General features: G+C 36.9%; 1 protein-coding gene across 14 annotated transcripts in view; it reads left to right on the forward strand.

The window, feature by feature from the left end:
* The window catches only part of VPS13B (vacuolar protein sorting 13 homolog B), a 904863-nt gene that overhangs the window by 52671 nt on the left and 830927 nt on the right, over positions 1 to 21265 (forward strand). For all 14 annotated transcript variants that reach the window (XR_004059219.1, XR_004059220.1, XR_004059221.1 and 11 more), the window contains exon 4: positions 18980 to 19100. Coding sequence is in view for 11 of the 14 variants with exons in the window: in XM_010385612.2 (XP_010383914.1) it covers positions 18980 to 19100 (121 nt within the window). In the remaining 3 variants the exon portion in view is untranslated. The remainder of the gene's footprint in view (positions 1 to 18979; positions 19101 to 21265) is intronic.

A 21265-nucleotide genomic window follows, 5' to 3' on the forward strand; every position in this document is an offset into this window, starting at 1 on the left:
GCCAGGAGTGTAGTGACTTGATCTTGGCTCACTGCAACTTCTGCTTCCCGGGCTCAAGTGATTCTCCAACCTTAGTGTCCCAAGTAGCTGGTACTATAGGCGGAAGCCGCAAATACCCGGCTAATTTTTGTATTTCTTGTAGTGATGGGGTTTTGCCCTAATTTTTGTATTTTTGGTAGAGACGGGGTTTTGCCATGTTGACCAGGCTGGTCTCGAACTCCTGAGCTCTTAGCTATTTTCCCACCTTGGCCTCCCAAACTGCTGGGATTACAGGCATGAGCCACCATACCCAGCCTCTTTTTGGAGTTTTAAGAAGACTGTGTCAATTGATACAGTCTGCCCTCTGTACCACGGATGTGAAGCCCGTGGATGCAGAAGACTGACTGTGGTTTATGATTTTTATTTTAGCATGAAGTATTGTTTGTAATCTTAGAATCATTGGAAACTAAACTTTTGTTTTAGGTTTAGCTTCTGTTTTTTGTTTTTTTGTTTTTGTTTTTTTTTTTTTTTTGAGACGGAGTCTTGCTCTGTCACCCAGGCTGGAGTGCAGTGGCCAGATCTCAGCTCACTGCAAGCTCCGCCTCCCAGGTTCACGCCATTCTCCTGCCTCAGCCTCCCGAGTGGCTGGGACTACAGGCGCCCGCCACCTCACCCGGCTAGTTTTTTGTATTTTTTAGTAGTGACGGGGTTTCACTGTGTTTGCCAGGATGATCTCGATCTCCTGACCTCGTGATCCGCCCGTCTCTAGGCCTCCCAAAGTGCTGAGATTACAGGCTTGAGCCACCGCGCCCGGCCACTGTTTTTTTTTTTTTTTTGAGACAGGGTCTTGCTCTGTCACCCAGGCTGGAGTGCAGTGGTGCAATCTTGGCTCACCGCAACCTCCACCTCCCAGGTTCAAGGAATTCTCCTGCCTCAGCCTCCCAAGTAGCTGAGATTACAGGTGTGTGCCACTATGCCCGGCTAATTTTTGTATTTTTTTTTTTTTTGTAGAGATGGGGTTTCAGCATGTTGGCCAGGATGGTCTCAAACTCCTGACCTCAGGTGATCCGCCCACCTCGGCCTCCCAAAGTGCTGGGATTACAGGCGTGAGCCACTGTGCTGGCCAAGGCTTAGCTTCTTTTTGAGGTGAAATAATTGGAGTCATTTGACAACATTATTGAAAATGAAGTAAAAAAACCTACAAACCACACGCTGATAACTTGTAGATGGATGAAAGTGTAGGTAAATTTTTTTCAAATTGTACTGTGTTCTCTGAGAGTTTGGGAACACAAGAAATCATGGTTTCTTGAACTTCAGCTTGTGTCTAGATCCCAGAAGTAATAGAGGATTCTTTTTAGCTGGCTATTTGGGAGATATAATGTGTTATAAATGTCTGATTCTTTAAAAATACATAAATTGGGCTGGGTGTGGTGGCTCACCCCTGTAATTCCAGCACTTTGGGAGGCCGAGGCAGGCAGATCACTTGAGGTCAGGAGTTCGAGACCAGCCTGGTCAACATGGCGAAACCCCGCCTCTACTAAAAACACAAAATTAGTTGGGTGTGGTGGCAGGCATCTGTAATCCCAGCCACTCTGGAAGCTGAGGTGGGGGAATCACTTGAACCCAGGAGGCGAAGGTTGCAGTGAGCCGAGATCATGCCACAGCACTCCAGTTTGGGTGATAGAGCGAGACTTCGTTTCAAAAAACAAACAAACGGACAAAAAACTTGGCATAAATAAAGTGGATTTTTGGTTCAATAATACTTTTTTTTTTTTTTTTTTTAAAACTTATTGAGGATGTTTTACTTCTTGATTGCCATGGGTGAAAGTTTTTGGAATTCTGTATTTATTTTACAATTGGGAAGTTTTTTTTTTCTTTTTGAGCTGAAAAAGGTATATTTCATTTTTAGTCTGTCAACTATTTTAAGTAAGAAGAAACATTTGGATCAAGACAAGAAAAGAAAGCTTTAGTTTCATGAGGGACTTTCTAAGAATGTTATGACTGAGTGAAAATATGGGATTGTAACAGAAGTGCCAATATAACCTTAATTATAGTGTTCAATGTTTTTGACACTATAATTTATGTCTAAATGCTGCAAACTGAAAGAGCCTTAGTTTGAAACTTTGAAGTTGATGGTGGTTGCAGGTTTTTTTTTTCCCCTTTAGTTTTATGCCATCTCAATGTGTTACCTGGCATTAAAGACATAAGGAACACAGATTGCAGCTTCCATTTTTTGGCATGTTTTTGATTTCTGTTTGGTTCACATACTCTGTAGGTTCCCTTTGAATCCATAAAATGAAACAGTTCTCTGATTTTTGTTTTGGTGATTAGATGCTGCTGATTTTCTTTCTTTCTTTTTTTTTTTTTTAACTTGTTCATTTTGCCATTACTATTTTTTGAAACTTGAGATGTCTAGTATTTAGAAACTGTACTGAGACTTTAGTCTTTCTATCTGACCTGTTTTCTATGGACAGATTATAGTTGGGTCTTACTAGTCTGACAATTCCTGACTATTCATTAGAGTGTTTACTTTTATTTACTTTTAAATATGGTTAGGTTTAAGTTTGATGTCTTCCTTTTTTACTGGTCCCATCTGATTTTTGTTCCCTCTTTTCTTTTCCTGCCTTCTTTGTGATTAATTGAGTGTATTTTAGCATTCTAGCATTCTATTTTCTCTTCATTATTAATTAGCCATACTTTATTTTTTAGTGATTGCTCTAGAGTTGACAGTATGCATGTTTAACTTATCAATGTCTACTTCAAAATAATATTATATAATACCACTTTATAAGTAACGTGGATATTATCCCTTACCTAGAATGCTTATGACAGTATGCTTCTCTTTATCTCCTGTCATGATTTGTGCTAATGTTGTCATAACACTTCTGTATGTTACACACTCACAATGGTCAATAATAATAATTATTATTGCTTTGAGTAATTTTTAAGAAATTAAAACAAGAGTGTTTGTTGTGTTTACCCGCACTAGATTTTAAGGAGTGAATCTTGTTTGGTGTTCATTGTTACTTTGTGCTTCTGTGTACACAAAGGTGCCTATGATGGTCCACCTGAGTTGTTAAATGCTTCCTTAAGTCTAAGCTCATGTCTCCAACAGTATACTGTTCAGCTCTCCTGGGATATGTTTTTGTTTGCTTCAACTTGTCTAAATTCAAATATTCCCCCCAAGTTAGATCAATTCTCAACTTGAATATCTTATTTATCAAAACCATTACTTGCTTCTGATTCCCTATTTGTTTTATAGGGAAGATAGGACATGCCATTTCCTGTAAATAAGATTAGTCTAACATTTATAATACAAATGCCAATGCTACAGAAGGGAAAACTGTTCTTATTTAGGGTTCTCTCTATGTAGTAGTTCATACAGAGAATTTTCATGTGCGTCAAAACCAGTAAGAGATAAGATATGCCTTTACAAAATACAATAAATTATCATTATTCTTTTCTTTTATTCAAATAAGACAACCTTTCCACTGTTGAAGAGTGTGGGCCCTGAAAAATAACTTTATTATATGTTTAATTTTTTTTTTTTTTGAGATAGAGTTTCACTCTTGTTGCCCAGGCTGGAGTGCATGGGGGTCATCTTGGCTCACTGCAACCTCCGCCTCCTGGGTTCAAGTGATTCTTCTGTCTCAGCCTCCTGAGTAGCTGGGATTACAGGCATGCACCACCACACCTGGCTAATTTTGCAGTTTTAGTAGAGACGGGATTTCTCCATGTTTGTTCAGGCTGGTCTCGAACTTTCGACCTCAGATGATCCACCCGCCTCGGCCTCCCTAAGTGCTGGGATTATAGGTGTAAATGACCATGCCTAGCCTATATGTTTAATTTTTAATTCCTTAATACATAAGACTACATTATTCTCTTATAATAGTTTAAGGTATTCAGATGTTTTCTTAACCATTACTGAAAGTATCTGTGGGTATAGATGGACACTCAAGTATAGAATAGATGTTAGAGGATTGCAACTACAAAATAAAGTATTTCTTAATTATTTTAAAAATGAACATAGTAAACATTATGGCCTTTTTTCCTTTATTTACTTATTTTTAAAGCAGGATGTGTTTTTTAGGAGCCAGAGTCTCTTTTATAGCAGTAGTGAAATGAATTATTATAATCTGAATACTTAAGAATCCATAAATTGACTCTTCCAAGATGGCCAAATAGGAACAGCTCCAGTCTGCAGCTCCCAGTGTGATTGACGCAGAAGATGGGTATTTCTGCATTTCCAACTGAGGTACCTGGTTCATCTGATTGGGACAGTGGGTGCAGCCCAAGGAGGGGAAGCCAAAGCAGGGCGGGGCGTTGCCTCACGCCGGAAGTGCAAGGGGTCGGGGGATTTCCCTTTCCTAGCCAAGGGAAGCTGTGACAGACTGTACGTGGAAAATCTGGACAATCCTGCCCAAATACTGTGCTTTTCCAATAGTCTTAGCAAACGGCACACCAGGAGATTATATCCTGTGCCTGGCTTGGCAGGTCCTACGCCCACCCTGTCTTGCTCACTGCTAGTGCAGCAGTCTGATATCGACCTGCGAGGCAGAACTAGAGAAGCAAGAGCAAACACATTCAAAAGCTAGCAGAAGGCAAGAAATAACTAAGATCAGAGCAGAATGGAATGAGATAGAGACACAAAAAACCCTTCAAAAAATCAATAAATCCAGGAGCTGGTTTTTTGAAAGATCAACAAAATTGATAGACCACTAGCAAGACTAATAAAGAAGACAAGAGAGAAGAATCAAATAGACACAATAAAAAAAATGATAAAGGGGATATCACCACCAATCCCACAGAAATACAAACTACCTTCGGAGAAGACTATAAACACCTCTATGCAAATAAACTAGAAAAGCTAGAAGAAATGGATAAATTCCTGGACACATACACCCTCCCAAGACTAAACCAGGAAGAAGTTGAATCCCTGAATAGACCAATAACAGGCTCTGAAATTGAGACAATAATTAATAGACTGCCAGCCAAAAAAAGTCCAGGACCAGATGGATGCACAGCAGAATTCTGTCAGACATACAAAGAGGAGCTGATGCCATTGCTTCTGAAACTATTCCAATCAATAGAAAAAGAGGGAATCCTCCCTAACTCATTTTATGAGGCCAGCATCATCTTGATACCAAAGCCTGGCAGAAACACAATGAAGAGAATTTCAGGCTGATATCCCTGAATGAACATTGATGCGAAAATCCTCAATAAAATACTGGCAAACCAAATTCAGCAGCACATCAAAAAGCTTATCCACCATGATCCAGTCAGCTTCATCCCTGGGATGCAAGACTGGTTCAACATACGCAAATCAATAAACATAATCCATCACATAAACAGAACAAACTACAGAAACCACATGATTATCTCAGTAGATGCAGAAAAGGCCTTCCACAAAATTCAACAGCCCTTCATGCTAAAAACTCTCAGTAAACTAGGTATTGATGGAACGTATCTCAAAATAATACGACCTATTTATGACAGACCCACAGCCAATATCATAGTGAATGGGCAAAAACTGGAAGCATTCCCTTTGAAAACCGGCACAAGACAGGGATGCCCTCTCTCACCGCTCATATTCAACATAGTGTTGGAAGTTCTGGCCAGGGCAGTCGGGCAAGAGAAAGAAATACAATGTATTCAATTAGCAAAAGAGGAAATCAAATTGTCCCTGTTTGCAGATGACATGGTTGTATGTTTAGAAAACCCCGTCATCTCAGCCCAAAATCTCCTTAAACTGAGAAGCAACTTCAGTAAAGTCTCAGGTTACAAAATCAATGTGCAAAAATCACAAGCATTCCTATACACCAGTAACAGACAGACAGCCAAATCATGAGTGAATTCCCATTCGCAATTGCTACAAAGAGAGTAAATATCTAGGAATCCAACTTACAAGGGATGTGAAGGACCTCTTCAAGGAGAACTACAAACCACTGCCCAATGAAAGAAAAGAGGACACAAACAAATGGAAGAACATACCATGCTCATGGATAGGAAGAATCAGTATCGTGAAAATGGCCATACTGCCCAAGGTTATTTATAGATTCAATGCCATTCCCATCAAGCTACCAATGACTTTCTTCACAGAATTGGAAAAAACTACTTTAAACTTCATATGGAACCAAAAAAGAACCCGCATTGCTAAGACAATCCTAAGCAAAAAGAACAAAGCTGGAGGCATCACGCTACCTGACTTCCAACTATCCTACAAGGCTACAGTAACAAAACAGCATGGTACTGGTACCAAAACAGATATATATAGACCAATGGAACAGAATGGAGGCCTCAGAAATAACACCACACATCTACAACCATCTAATCTTTGACGAACCTGACACAAGGAATGAGGAAAAGAATTCCCTATTTAATAAATGGTACTGGGAAAACTGGCTAGCCATAAGTAGAAAGCTGAAACTGGATCCCTTCCTTACACCTTATACAAAAATTAATTCAAGATGGATTAGAGACTTAAATGTTAGACCTAAAACCACAAAAACCCTAGAAGAAAACCTAGACAATACCATTCAGGACATAGGCATGGGCACGGACTTCATGACTAAAATACCAAAAGTAATGGCAACAAAGGCCAGAATTGACAAATGGGATCTAATTAAACTAAAGAGCTTCTGCACAGCAAAAGAAGCTACCATCAGAGTGGACAGGTAGCCTACAGAATGGGAGAAAATTTTTGCAACCTACCCATCTGACAAAGGCCTAGTATCCAGAATCTGCAAAGAACTTAACCCCACCAAAAAGTGGGCAAAGGACAGACACTTAAAAAATCCTCATCATCACTGGTCATCAGAGAAATGCAAATCAAAACCACAATGAGATACCATCTCACACCAGTGAGAATGGTGATCATTAAAAAGTCAGGAAACAACAGATGCTGGAGAGGATGTGGAGAAATAGGAATGCTTTTACACTACTGGTGGGAGTGTAAACTAGTTCAGCCATTGTGGAAGGCAACGTGGTGATTCCTCAATGATCTAGAGCTAGAAATACCATTTGACCCATCTATCCCATTACTGAGTATATACCCAAAAGAACATAAATCATGCTACTATAAAGACACAAGCACACGTGTGTTTATTGCGGCACTATTCACAATAGCAAAGACTTGGAACCAACCCAAGTGTCCATCAATGATAGACTGGATTAAGAAATGTGGCACATATACACCATGGAATACCATGCAGCCATAAGAAAGGATGGGTTCATGTCCTTTGCAGGGACATGGATGCAACTAGAAACCATCATTCTGAGCAAACTGTCACAAGGATAGAAAACCAAACACCGCATGTTCTCATGCATAGGTGGGAATTGAACAATGAGAACACTTGGACACAGGGTGGGAAACATCATACCCCGTCTCCTATCGTGGTTTGAGGGGTAGGGGAAGGATAGCATTAGGAGAAATACCTAATGTAAATGATGAGTTAATGGGTGCAGCAAACCAACATGGCACGTGATACCTATGTAACAAACCTGCACGTTGTGCACTTGTACCCTAGAACTGAAAGTATAATAAAAAAATCCATAAATTTTGGAATGCCTTGGACACAACAACAAGAACAACAACAAGAATCTGTAAGTATTATTTTTGCTAGTATTATCATGTATAATTTAACCCTCGTATCCTTTACTTCAATTCTTAAAATCTTTAAAATCTCAATTGGCATCAAAAGTACTATTGAGAAAATTCTTTTGTGCTTTACTGCAACTTTATCTGAAATACATCCTTTTCTTCTTATACATCGAATACTCCTGGAGTTTGTTGTTTTGGAATTATATATGATTAGAAGATATTTTCCGTTTTTTTCTTCCCATGCTCCCGTTGTTTTCCCATGACACTTTTAGATCTTTATCATGTTGGCTAGATTTTGACTTTTACTTTTGCATATGTTTGGAAAAATGCTGTTTTATATTATGTAGCTCTTACATATATTATTTATTTTCAGAAATATTTATATTTTTCTTCTCCCTTGAGCCTCTGGAATCTTCTTCAGCCCATTTTCTTACAGATACTTCCTTTCCTTTTCTTTCTTTTATTAACCCTTTAGTCTTTCATTAGAACTGTTAAGGAATAACAGAAGAAATACCTTGTCTTCTTTGCAGTACTTTTGCCAAGCATAAATTTTGTACTTTTTTCTTCCCTAGCTGTTTTATAGATTTTTTTATAATTCAGACATATTTGTGGTCTGAACTTTTTGCCTTTTATAATGAAATCATTAGGTTTCAAAGCATTTATAGGTTTTATAGTTTATTCTGTAAATGTTTTATAAAGACAGATGATTTAGTGTAGAGGTAATCAAAGTATGCCCCATGGGCTCACTGCCAGTTTTTGTAAATAACAGTTTTTTGGAACACAGCCACTCTTACTTGTATAAATACTGTGTTTGGTTGCTTTCATGCTTCAGTGGCAGAATTGAGAAGTTGCATGTATTAGTCCATTTTCACACTGCTATAGAGAACTACCTGAGACTGGGTAATTTATAAAGAAAACGTTTGACTCACAGTTCTGCATTGCTGGGGAGGCCTCAGAAAACTTACAATTATGGCAGAAGGCAAAGGGAAAGCAGGGCACATCTTATGTGGCAGCAGGGGTGGGGGGAATGCCACACTTTAAAAACCATCAGATCTCATGAGAACTCACTCCCACCAGGTCCCTCATTTGATGCGTGGGAACTACAATTCTAGATGAGATTTGGATTGGTACACAGAGCCAAACCATATTATTTTGATAAAGCCTAAATGACTTGCAAGCCAAAATATTTATTGTCTGGCCCTTTATAGAAAGTTTGCCTACTCTTATTTTAAAGTATATGATCATTTAAAAGTGACATTTAATTTGATTAAAATTAAAAGCATAAAATAATTTAAAAATTATATATATATATTTTTCTAGATTGTTATAGGAATTTGCATGTTGGTAATTGCTAAAATTTAGAAAGCTTGCAGTTACTGATGTCAAGGAGTTGACATTTTCAGTGTAGACAAGATAGTTATTGTGTATATTTACTTTGGCTTTATGTAGAAACACACAAGAAAGATGAAGTATTATTCAGTGTTAAATTAGCAGATATTTTGATAACATAATACCTACATAATTTGACCCCTTAAATAAATGGAGTCAGGCTGGGTATGGTGGCTCACTCCTGTAATCCCTGTACATTGGGAGCCTGAGGTGGGTGGATTGCCTGAGCCCAGGAGTTAGAGACCAGCTGGGGCAACATGGTCAAACCCCATCTCTACAAAACAATACAAAAATTAGCTGGGCTTGGTGGCACACGCCTTTAGTCCCAGCTACTCTGAAGGCTGAGGCAGGCAGATGGATTGAGCGCGGAAGGTTGATACTGCCGTGAGCTGTGATCACACCACTGCCAGCCTGGGTGACAGAATGAGAGCGTCTCTCAAAAGAAGAGGAGTCATTTTGTGATTTTGAGACACAAGTACAAGTTAATAATGACATTTGTCAATTATTAGAATATGTAGGTATCTAATAAATTATTAGAGTATGCGTGTGTATATATACATTTTCTAATAATTTGTTATGTATGCATCTGTATACACAGGTATTTACACATGTCTAGACTTCACAGTAGGTTGATCTGAGAATGACAGAATGATCTACTATTACTGAGTAAATTATCGTTACTATTCAGGGTTATGGTTCTTGGAAATTATATTCAGAATGGCCTAAGAGAGGTTGTTATATTCGGTGTGTTGAACTTGAGAAGGAAATTGGAAGAGTATTGGCAGAAAACTTGAGAGCCCATATAGTTTACTTTTAAAAAGATTCTAAATACATTTGAAAAAAATTCTCTTGTTCCCTTTTCTATGAATTTCTAATTGTTTTAATTAAATTAAAAAAATTTTTTTTAATTAAAAAAGTTTTTAAAAAAAAAATTTAGGCAAGGTCTTGCTCTGTCCACACAGGCAGGGGTATGGTGGCATAGTCACAGATCTCTGCAGCCTCAAACTGCTGGGCTCAAGCGATCCCCCTGCCACAGCTTCCCAAGTAGCTAGGACTGTAGGCATGCACCACCATGCCCAGCTAATTTTTTAATTTTTAATTTTTTGGTAGAGACTGGGTCTCGTTGTGTTCCCTAGGCTTGTCTTGAAGTTCTGGGCTCAAGTAGTCCTCCTGCCTCAGCCTCCCAAAGTGCTGGGATTACAGGCGTCAGCCAAAGCACCTGGCCCCATGAATTTTTTTTAGTTCTTTGATTATCTTAAAATACGTGATTTGTTATATCCTCTTAGTAGGTTATTAACATCTTAAGGTACTAAGGAATTTTCTATCCAGTCAAATATTTTGAAGTGTTTTGGAATGGATGCATGAAATTTTTCTGTGAAAACTTTAATTCTTTCTTTGTATTATAGTACAGTTTGGGAATTATATCCTGAGTTTTCTAGAACAGTCTTAATTTCATACTTACTGAAACTACAAGTGCATGAGATTAAGTATTTGACTTCTTATGGCTGCCATGAAAGTAATGCTTGTTGCAAAATAATTCAGATGGTACAGAAGTAAATAAAATAAGTAGTAAAAGTTAATTTTTTTGTTTTTCTGATACTCCCCCTCAAAGACATATATTATCTATAGGTTTCCTCTTCACTGACTGTCTACATTACCTTCTTTTCTCACATTTTATTTCTTAATTTTCTCCTTCTGCATTCTGTATTTATTGTTCAAACTATTATGTCATTGAGTATTATTTCTAGATCTTGTAGGTGTGTTTCAGTCTTTATTATTCTTTTTTCTTTTGTCTCCTGTGTGTATTTTCAAATAGCCTGTTTTCAGTCTCACTAATTCTTTCTTCTGCTTAATTTTGCTGTGGAGAGGTTCTGATGCATTCTTCAGTATGTTAATTCTAATCAGTGGTTGGCAGTAAGTTTTTTCTGCCTCCTTCAAAATTGGGGCTTCACTCTATTACTGGTTTTAAGTGTCGAGCTTAGTAACAGTCTCCCGTCTTACGTGACCATTTTGAGTTCTCTTTATTCCTTATCTGCCAGGTTTTGCATCTTTTGCATGGTGACGTGTCTTACTCAATCTGGCTAATGCTTTGAGCCTGGTTAAAATTTTTCTCTTTTTTACGTTATTGCTAGTATTTCTTGTCCTCCCCCATCCTCAATGTTTTTATCTAGTCAGCCTTTATTAGAAGTATAAATCCTTTTTTCTTTTTATTGGAAATCTAAAAGCTTCAAATATGCCTTTTTTTTTTTTTTTTTTTTTAAGAGATGGGATCTGATTATGTAGCCCAGGCTGGCTGCCAACTCTTGGGTTCAAGCAGTTCTCCACCCTCAGCCTCCTGAGTAGCTGGGATTACAGGAACATGCTACAAAGCCCTACTTCAGATATCACTTGTACATCACTTGTATTTTAAATGAGTCCTAAGTCTTTATATAACTGATCTCCATTTCAATCTCTTCTAGTACACGTTCAGCTTTCCTGTACACATATATAATTGTATGTCATACGTTTACTAGAAATACTACCTATCAAAAATTGAATGTACTAGGCCGGGCACGGTGGCTCATGTCTGTAATCCCAGCACTTTGGGAGGCCGAGGCAGGCAGATTACTTAAGGTCAGGAGTTCGAGACCAGCCCGGCCAATATGGTGAAACCCTGCCTCTACTAAGAATACAAAAATTAGCTGGGCGTGGTGGTGCGCACCTGTAATCCCAGCTACTTGGGAGGTTGAGGCAGGAGAATTGCTTGAACCCGGGACGTGGAGGTTGCAGTGACCTGAGATTGTGCCACTGTACTCCAGACTGAGTGATAGAGTGAGACCCTGTCTCAGGAAAAAAAAAAAAAAAAAAAAAAATTGAATTTACCATTTTACCTTAAATATCAGATCTTAAAAAAAAATCAGTTGGTAATTTCCTGGGTAGTGTAGAGCTTAGAGAGTAGTGTCATCCTATATGACTCGTGGTCAAGCATCTGTTTTTCTGTCCTGAAATTTACAAACCTCATTAGCATCAATTTGCAATGTTAGAGCAGACATAAAAGTTAGACTATATTCTTCTTTCTTAGGAGACTGAGAAAATAATAGTGTCATTAAGTGAATTAGGGAATAAAGGGCAGGATTTGGGGGGAAACAATGGGAGAAGGGGAAAAAGGGGCTGAATCAGTTGCAGAGTTATGAGTTTTTAGACTTGTTCAGTTTAAGGTGCTCTCATAAAAATTTTTTTTCTCAGTGCTACTTCCCTCATTATTTAATTTCTAAACTTTTATAATAATCCATTGCTGATGTTTCTGCTTTTGCTCTTGGCTAAATACTCAGAAGAGTCTTCTTCCTAAATGAAATGCTTCATCTTATTATTCTCTCATTCATAAGTTTCATTGGCTTGTTTAATATACAGAATAAAGTTTAAATTTCTTGGACGAATAGGCCCTCTGCCATTTGCCCTAGTTTCTTTTTACAGCTTGATATTTCACTGCTCTCTATTTAACCTAAATTGGGCCATCCATTATTTCAGTAAGGCATGTTACCTTTCTTGTTCAACCTTTCCTTTTTCATTCCTGCAGGGCACAATCTTTTCAAATCTCTTGTTCTTTGTGATGTTTTCCCGACTACTCAATTTCACCCTGATTTTTCCTTTCTCAGGATAAGGAAAGATTAGGTTGGATAGGTTAGGAAAGGATGGGTTGTTAATACAGTATTGTACTTCTCAGTTACCTTTTCCTCATAGGGAGGCAGTAGGGGCAAAGTGGTTAGGATTAGGCATTTAATAGCTGTGTGATTTTGAAGCATGTAATCTCTTTATGCCTTAGTTTCTTCATCTATAAAATGAGGATATTCTTGCATTCATAGAGTCGATTAGGAGGATTAAGAGAGATATGAACATAATGTCTTTAGCAGTATGTGACATATTGAAAGTGTTACAAAATTTTTTCTGTTTGTCTATTTTTCATCCATCTCTGCCTTCTTTCTGTTTGTAAACCAAAAAGTATCTGAGACAAGTCTCAATTTAGAAGTTTATTTTGCCGAGGTTAAGGACAAACCTCAGGAGGTCCTGATGACGGGTGCCCAAGGTGGTCAGGCTACACCTTGGTTTTGTGCATTTTATGGAGGCATAAGACATCAATCAATATATATCGGATGTACATTGGTTTGGTCTGGAAAAGCAGGACAACTTGAGGAGGAAGGGGCTTCCAAGTAATAGGTGGAATCAAAGATTTGCAATTGGTTGAAAGAATTTATCTAAAGACCTGGAATCCACAGAAGGGAATGTCTGAGTTAAGATAAGGAATTATGGAGAACAAAATTCTTATTATGCACGTGAAGTTTCCAGGTAGCAGGCTTCAGAAAGAACAGATTGTAAATGTTTCTTAATCACATTTAAAAAGGTGCCAGAGTCTTAGTTAATTCTCTCCTGGATCAGAGAAAAGCCTGGAAAGGGAAAGGGATTCTTTACAGAATATAGATTTTTCCCCACAAGAGACAGCTTTGTAGGGCCATTTCAAAATATGTATAAGGGTTATACTTTCATTTCTTTCAGGGCCTGTGATCTGTCATGTGATGCAATACTGGAGTCAGGGTGGAATTTGGTGTCTTATTGCTACAAAAAGTCTTAAGATTTCTGTTTTAATGTTAATACAGGTCAGTTGTGCCTGAATTTCAAAGAGAGGCGGGTATGACTGAGGCATGTCTAACCTCCCACTCCCATCATAGCCTGAAGTAGTTTTCGAGGTTAAGTTTGGAATGCCCATAGCTTAAGAGGAGGGGTCCATTCAGATAGTTTTGGGGGCTAACAATTTTATTTTTAGTTTATGCCTATGCTCCACTTTTCTTAAGAGAAGCCCTACTTTTCTTATCCTTGAAATACTTGCTGCATGGTATATACATATATATATATATATATATATATATACACACACACACACACACACACACACATGTGCTCAGTAAAGGGAACTGCTATTTCTTTTTTCTTTGTGATGTATATAATCACTGATTAACTCCTTTTTTTTTTTTTTGTTTTTGTTTTTGTTTTGAGATGGAGTCTCTGTCACCCAGGCAGGAGTACAGTGGCACGATCTTGGCTCACTGTAACCTCCACCTCCCTGGTTCAAGCGATTCCCCTGTCTCAGCCTCCTGAGTAGCTGGAATTACAGGTGCACAGTACCACGCCCGGCTAATTTTTTTGAAGTTTTAGTAGAGACAGGGTTACACCATGTTGGCCACACTGGTCTCGAACTCCTGACCTCAGGCAATCCACCGGCCTCCCAAAGTGCTGGGATTATAGGCATGAACCACCATGCCTGGCCTGATTAACTCTTAAATTACTAACTTTTTAATGTATACGTAGGTTTTGTTATTTGAGTAAATAGATAAAATACTTAGATAAAGATATCTTCTATTTTACTACTTTTTTTTTTTTTCCTGAGGTGCCTAACACATACTTTACTTTGCTCGGACGTCTGTTGCTGAGGGGAGTTGTATACAAGAAAACAAAGTGCAGTTAAATGGATCTGTTCAATAACCCAATTCCCCCCAGTGAATTCTGGTAAAAATTAGATGGTAGAATGTGGTTTAGACTAGGGTAGTTCTGTATTTACTTTTTTTTTCCCTCCCTGAATTTCTGCCTATTTCACCTTCTAAATCTTCGAGTGGATCTCAGTTTCAATTCTGTTGTTTAAAAATGGGAGAGGGAGGTGGCAATCTGATACACACCCACCAATATGAAGGAAAGGAATGTCATAGGTAGCAATAAAGAACAAATTTTTCCTAACATGTTTTGCTATTTCTCTGATAGATGTTCTGGCATAGCTTAATAGTTTGATCGTTCTGTGGCTGGAGCAATATCATGGGTCGGGGGCTATGTGGGTGAAAAGAAGGCAGAGGAGAGATGGCTAATGGTTGAGTCATCTGGGAAAATGGCTCTGGTCCTTTTACTACGTAGCATGGGTCTCAGAGATTAGAAGAGAAGAGATTAGGAAAGCACACAGAAGTGTTCACAGTGAGTACAGTGATCTCCTTTATTATTAAAATGGGCCCAATGAATGTTCAGCTTTTAGTCATTCAGGTTAGTTATATCTTCCTTTTGAGATGATCAAGTGAAAATAATACAAGGGAGGGTCATTTCTTTTTCCTTTTTCCAGCCTATCATAACCCCTTATTTCTACTCTTGATAGGAGAGAAGATGGAAGCAGCCTCCCTTGTGGACTAAAGTTGATGTGTGAAGAGATTGGTGTTATACATTCCTCTTTATTTAAGCATGCTTGATATCTATATATATATATGTGTGTGTGTGTATATATATATATATATATATATTTATGACTAAAGCTAAGGTTTTAAATACTGCTCTTAAGGTAGAGTTGAGTCAGATTTCTATTTTTACCATGAAACTTAGTGAATGTGTTTTCCCTGGCTCTCTCTTGTGCTCTCCAAGTGTACCTTTGAGTAAATGACTTTATTTAGCTTTCTGACTTTGAAGTGTGCAGTGTTACTCTCAGAGATTCTTTATTGCATCTGGCAGTTATCATTGTACTTGCTACTGGAGAGGATAGAGGTGAATGTTCCTAAGAACCTTGTAGCAGTTCATTTCTAAGCCCTTTTGGTGACCAGAGTTGACAGGTGAGTCTTGGTTCTTTTCTGCTTGCGAAGTTTGGTGCCACAGGGTTGAGCATAAAGTACATCACCTCTTAGTTTCACTGTTCATTTTCTCCTTCTTCAGCTCTTTCCTGCATCTTAACTTCTTGCTCTGTAATTTTAGACAAGGACTTGAATGATTTAGTTACTTGTTTTCAGTTTTATTCTCAATTTTATTCACACTATTGTGAATCTGGGAGTTGATGGTTTTCTAGTTTTGGTTGACTAGCCCTATGAGGGACAGGGAGAAAAGTGTGCAACATGAACTCATGATCTGTCAGTATGAAAGTAATGGTCTATTTACATGCAGTGTTTGCCACACATTTTTCCTCTGTTAGGAACTTTTGTAAGGAAATGACATTCTTGCTTGTTTCATGAGGAGCAAATGGCAGTATTTTCAGAAATAGCTATGTGGTCCCCAAGAGAAAACATTCTTTGGCCATGAAATATACTTACCAGACATTTTGGAAAAAGTTGCAACCTAAATAAGATATAACTGTAATGTGTTTGGTGTTAAAAATTATCTTAAAATATTTTAGCTAGTATTTTTGAGAACAGAGTTTCTTTTATTAGTAATTAAAGCTTTCAATGAATGAAAACTGTGTAATAGTCCACAGTGATGCCTACTGGTTAAAAGCAGATGATGAATTCAAAACTAATGGAAGTAATTTCAGTCTTAATTGTAAATATTATAATTATTCTTATTTGGCTTTATTTTTATTTATTTTGATTGGGGCATGATTTGAATGGAAACTCACTTTTATTTGATACGACTAAAATGTAATTGAAATGAAAACAAGTTCAAATCATTGAAAGGATTAATTTCTAATTATAGTGTATACACTGTCAAAGTTTCCTAACCATGATTAAGAAAGAAGTGTTTACGTGTTTGGTAATGTTTGGTTTATAGTATATATTCCTGTGAGTACCATGATTAATGCTCATTTTTTGAGCACACAAAAATTTCAGGTTTTTAAAATAAATTTTGTTTAGGCAAATAAGGTTATTTAGTTTGTTTTTCTTTTGAATAATAAATACATGTAGTTTGCAGGGAAGCTTTATTCACTTTTTTTTTTTTTTACAAAAATTTGAAAACTCATCCTTTTCATTTAATCCCATTTTGCTGCTAATAATTTTTTAAAAATAGAGTAAAAATAACTTGTTCTTTCTTTTGCTTTAAAATGTTTGTCATCTCACATATGCCAGATTTATTGGACTGCAGTAGTTTTAGTGCATTTTGGCTGGAATGTTTATTATGACATCACCATAATCTATATACAGTATGTGATTTCAGATGGTTTCAGTGTTAAATATTTTCATAATTATGCTAGTTTTGGCAGTTCACTTGGAACTTTTTCACATCTCTTTAATGAACATGTTTTACTTCTGGGCTTTTGAGACAACCATATGTTTCAAAAATTAATAATGTGCTTTCAATGTTAATGTTGTGCAGAAGTGTGTGACTGTGGACATTTTTAAGGATTTAAGTTGAACTAAAAGTAATTACAGTAAGGCTTTATTCACGGTAGTAGTCTTTTAGTATTTAAGACCGTAACATCCCCCAAATGACAGAAGGTATCTTTATGAAGATTGAATAGTAAAGTTATTTTGTGGAATGAAACCTGTGGTGTTTGTTTTTCATTAACTTAAAATGAACATAAGTTTGTGAGAAAATTTTCACTGTTGTTTATGGTTGCAAATCTTTTTGTTTGTATGAAGTTTCAAACAAACTTTTTTCTAATGTGTCACTACCATCTGAAGCCATGCTATTTTGTAAAACATCGTTTATTGTATGTTTCTCTTAGTGTGATAGTGAATAAAAATTTTCTTAAAGAGGTCTTATTATCGTTCTTATTTGCCTCTAGTACCCTGTTAGTTTGGCAAACTAGTGATGATTATTCATCACTATAAAATAGTGTTATTATTGATTAATGAATTCATGGTGCACAGTGCATTCTCAGCTACCCTTTGTAAAATTGGTATCTTTGATCTCTCACTCCACATATGCATTTTTACTTCAAGCAAAAATGTATTCTTTTATCCTCAAAAAAGGAATAAGAAGTTAGTTGCCAGATGATTTTCCCTCATGTTACTACTCCACCTATTTTCTCTTTGTAATGCCTATCTTCGTGAAAGAGCAGTTTATTTTTATTGACCCCACTGTAATTTCTCATTCACTCTGAGCTACTCATTTACTGCTCCCAATTCTCTCTCTCTGTGGGAACTGCTAAATCTCCTTTCTAATAGGTTAGTGGCAGCCTCCTCCTAATTACCAAATCCTAAAACAGGCCAACTAGAATGAGGACTGAGAATATCTCTATAGTTGTTAACATTACCCCATTTTTATTGAAAGATCTGTGCCTTTAACTTCTTCCATTTTAGATACTGTATACTCTGGCCTTATTTGACTAATCATCATTCTTTATATGTGCTACATATGTTGATACTGTTTTGCTTTTGCTTATGGTTCCTCCCTCCACACCTCATTTAGCCCCCATCTAAACCTAAAACATTTCTACATTTAATTTTGAATGGCCTGATCTTTCTAGTTCTTCCAAACAGAATGACTCTTTTTATGCTCCTTATTACTTAAAAACAAACAAAAGTATTGCTGTTGTAGAATTAGTTATATTAGTTATATATGTGTTATATATGTGTTTGATAGATTCTGAAGTCCCTAAGGACAGGATACAAAGATAAATATATCTAATTTATCCTTGTAAATCCAGCAATTGGCATGTAAGAGCATTATATAAATGTTGAATCAGGGCAGGAAAAAAGTACTCATTTGCAGTTATAAATAAAGGGATAAATTTCAAAAATACGTATAATTTATTTGTTTCTGTTACTCATATTGAAACCCAGTTAAAACTTATACCTAACATGAATGATAATTTAGTATACATTGTTTAGTAGGATGGAGAGGATTATAAGGGTGATTAAGATTAATCATTAAAGATGACCAAGATAGCTTGGATTGAAAATAGTGTTTTAACATATAAACAACAAATAGGGGAAAAATTAAGAACCTTTTTATTTATTTTGCACTTACATAGAGATGGATGTTGTTTAAAAGCTTTCATTAAGTAATTTTTTCTTTTGCTAGAGCCATAAATAAGAATTCTTTGGAGACTGTCAAGTAGTTTGTTTTGATATCAGCTAAAGAAAGAAGAATTTATAGTTTTAAACTACTAGTTATTAATATTTTTAAATGCTGTTTGAGAATGCAAATTATGAAAATTGGTTATGTAGTTTTTAGAGCTAAAAATAAAATTATGTTGATCTTTCTCCTGTAGCTACCATAAACTGCATATATTAAAATTTTTTTTCTTAATTATTGAATATGATTGATGGTTTTCTTTTTCTTTCTTTAAAATAAAAATAGGATGACCATGAAAGCTGTGGTTCTAATTCAACAAACCGTAGTACTACTGAGAACACAAAATCATCAATCAAACCTCGGAGAATTCAGCAGGCTGCTCCTACAGATCCTGACTTACCACCAGGTAACTTCTAACGGGATCGATAAAATCAAATTTCAATTTTTGGCTGGGCATAGTGGCTCATGCCTGTAATCCCAGTGCTTTGGGAGGCCAAGGTGGGTGGATCACTTGAGGTCAGGAGTTCAAGACCAGCCTGGCCAACATGGTGAAACCATGTCTCTACTAAAAATACAAAAATTAGCCGGGCGTGGTGGCATGCACCTGTAATCTCAGCTACTCCGGAGACTGAGACAGGAGAATCACTTGAACCCGGGAGGCAGGGGTTGCAGTGAGCCGAGATCGTGCCACTGCATTCCAGCCTGGGTGACAGAGTGAGACTCTGTCTCAAAAAAAAAAAAAAAAAAAAAAAAAATTGATCATTGTTTTAGTCCTTTGTAGAATATATATTTTTAGTATCATAAAACTTTTAAGCTGTATGTGCATGTGTACTTGCGTGTGACTTCAGAACAAATTGGGTCCAGAGCCTTCACAAATGGGTTTCATTCAAATTTTGATCCTCTTTTGCAGTAAGTTGTTCTTTGAGTTTCTTTCTTACAGTTTAAGCAAAAGACTAACAGTCTCTTTGTTCCCCTTGTGTCTTGATAACAGAGAAAAGACACTAGATTATTCTGAGTTTCTGGAAGCGCTAAAATTCACTAATGGAATTGCAGAATTTTGTAACTGAAACAGACCTTATATATCATCTCTTTTATTTCCTGAAGTTTTTATTTAGGTGGGATAGTAGTGGGTTGCATGAAACAGTTTCTTCGTAAACATTTAAAGAAAAAAACTGATCATCACATGTCAGCTCTGTGGCCAAGATGCATTGCTGCCTTTTTACAGTTAGGAGTTGTTTATCAGTCACTTCTGTTTTGATTTTATTTATTAGTGACTCCTATTTTTGTGAGATATATTAGACATTGATATATAGTTGTTTTCTGTGCCGAAGTTTTATAAGCTTTCTGCTACTCTCATTACTTTTTGGCAGTCTTTTGGCACCATTTACTTGTAAAAGGCTAGAATTAGGTATATCATTTTATAGACCCCTTCCTTCAAATACATGTCCTAAGTTACATTTGAATTGAACACTGTTAACTAGTCTATAGTGACATTAGTACTGATGCTTTGTGTTCTTCAGAACTCTATTTAACAGGCCTTTGTTATCCATCTGGCTTCTGGATAGATTGTTATAAGCTGGAAAAGGTGTCAGAAGATGTTTTACTTCTAAATGTTTCTATTTGTGCTTAGAGTTGTGTGATGGTTCCAGAATTTTTAAAACTTTTTCTTAATAACTCCTTGCGAAAAATCCTGAGAAATTAAATTATGAATTAAACTGTAAATGTTCTTTTTAAATGGGCAATCCTTTTGTCCCTCCAAATTTATGATTACATATTTTCTGAAGAGTTCTATAGCAGCTTGTGTATAGAAGCATTGGGGTCTCTCTCTCTCAATGTCCTGGCAAAGAATAATCAATTGTTGGTTTAATTGTTGGCTTGTTCTGTATTTTGTTTTTCCTAAGAAAACACAAAAAAATTAAAGCTGTTGTCAATTGTTGATTTCATAGTAACCTTCTATGGGGTAACCTGCATGTACTCAAAATAGGTCCCAGACTTTTAATGATTCTTTATTGTCTGTATTAGAATTTAGACTATTATTCAGAATTGGGACAATTGGCCTATTTTTGTGGCACAAAACATGAAATCATCAATATAACATAAAACATTCTTTTTATTTTTTTTTTTTTTTGAGACCCAGTCTCACTCTGTGGCCCAGGCTGGAGTGCAGTGGTGTGATCTCAGCTCTCTGCAACCTCTGCCTCCCGGGTTCAAGCAATTCTTCTGCGTCAGCCTCCCAAGTAGCTGCACCACCATGCCCGGCTAATTTTTGTAGAGACGGGGTTTCACCATGTTGGCCAGGCTGTTCTTGAACTCCTGGCCTCACGTGATCCACCCGCCTAGGCCTCCCAAAGTGCTGGGATTACAGATGTGACCCACCACGCCCGTCCTAAAACATCCTGTTTTTAGTAGCATTTAACAGAATTGTGTTCTACCTGAACTACTTGAGGTAGTTTTTAGATTAGCATGTGCTTTTCTACCTTTACCTAACAGGAGGCCTCATAGTCTCTTTTATGCTGACATAAATCACAGTTAAGAAGTAACTGAAGCTGTTGGCCAGTTACTGGGTGGCAG

This window comes from Rhinopithecus roxellana, chromosome 9 (genome assembly GCF_007565055.1).
Source record: "Rhinopithecus roxellana isolate Shanxi Qingling chromosome 9, ASM756505v1, whole genome shotgun sequence".
Taxonomy (NCBI): Eukaryota; Metazoa; Chordata; class Mammalia; order Primates; family Cercopithecidae; genus Rhinopithecus; species Rhinopithecus roxellana.